Source organism: Saccostrea cucullata, unplaced genomic scaffold, assembly GCF_032062105.1.
Source record: "Saccostrea cucullata isolate Sc308-1 unplaced genomic scaffold, CSIRO_AGI_Scuc_v1 ctg12356, whole genome shotgun sequence".
Taxonomy (NCBI): domain Eukaryota; kingdom Metazoa; phylum Mollusca; class Bivalvia; order Ostreida; family Ostreidae; genus Saccostrea; species Saccostrea cuccullata.
In genome coordinates, this window is record NW_026922134.1 from 1 (window position 1) to 1293 (window position 1293).

At 40.1% G+C, this 1293-nt stretch overlaps 1 protein-coding gene across 1 annotated transcript; it reads left to right on the forward strand.

The window, feature by feature from the left end:
• Positions 1-527: 527 nt before the first annotated feature.
• Positions 528-1028, forward strand: LOC134261256 (uncharacterized). The gene has a single exon (XM_062743707.1). The coding sequence runs from the start codon at positions 528-530 to the stop codon at positions 1026-1028; it is 501 nt and encodes a 166-aa protein (XP_062599691.1).
• The last annotated feature ends 265 nt before the right edge of the window (positions 1029-1293 follow it).

Sequence of the window (1293 nt, forward strand, 5' to 3'; positions counted from 1 at the left end):
CTAGATGACAGAATTAGATACATCGCTCAACAGCATGAAGACAACCAGTCTGAAATTGAAACCTTAAAACAGGAAAATATTACCCTCCGTAAGGAACTTCAGCTGTTGAAGTCGATTGTTGTAAATTTAGACAGGAAAGTGACACAACAAGAAAGTGAGATTGTAGACCTGAGAGGAAGATCTATGAGAGATAACATTCTAATCCATAATCTGACAGAAGAGGAAAACGAAGATCTTAATGCAAAAGTTCACCAGATCATAAGTGATCATTTAAAACTGGATATCGGTTTTGTCAGAATCCATCGTAACGGACCTAGAATGCCAGGCAATAAACCCAGAACCATTACGGGAAAACTACGCGACTCTAACGATAAGGACCGGATTCTTGCAGCCCAAAGAGCTCTGCGGGAAAAGGAGAAAAAGAGAACAAGGAGAAAAGTGCCTTACCTTGCTACATTACACCTCAAACACCAGTGCAAATTAACGAAAGTAGAAGGAGGCTTAAGGAGATCAATACACAGTACAGAATGAACAAAATAGAGACCAAGATAATTGGGAATAAAGTTGTGTTTCCTAATGGAAATGTGTATCGGGAAAAGGTTACCACGCCTAGAGCTGAAGATCTACTCTTTGTGGACGAGGCAGAAGAGGAAAAGTTAAACGAGATAGAGGCGGTGACAAGTGATCCTATCTATGAGGGCGGCAATGTCTTCAAAGCGGTGGCTACAAAAGCGAGTACGTATGCAGAGGTCAGACAGTTTTACAAAAAAGTTATGAGTGACCCGAACTCCGCCAACGCGCACCATTACGTCCTAGCATATCGGATACAAGATGCACAAGGGAACATCCGCGATGGATACTGCGATGATGGAGAATACGGCGCAGGTAGGAGAGTGGTCCGGCTTTTAGGAGATCAGAGTGCCACCAACGTCGCATTCGTTATTTCAAGGAAATCGGGAAATCATATCGGACCAAGGCGCTTCGATATCATATGTGATGCCGTGCTCAATGCTGCCAATAAACTCTGAACAGCTAAAGAAATGAATTATTTAACACCCATTTTTTCTGTTATCTTTGGATAATGTCTCCTTAAACTTAATAAGTACTATACATGTACACATTTTCTTTCTGTAGGTGTATGTGAAATCGCTTAGGTACATTTATATGCATCTTATACCAGTTTAACTCTTGTATCGGAAAACAATATACATGTATATTTAAGTTTTGATACTGCCTGTAACCATGCAATATATGTAGGTTCCTTTTTTTTCTTGTCTTTTTTTCGAAATTCAA

What these genes read in the sequence shown, in the direction of transcription:
- LOC134261256 (XM_062743707.1), top strand. Translation starts at nt 528, where the DNA reads ATGAACAAAATAGAGACCAAGATAATTGGGAATAAAGTTGTGTTTCCT.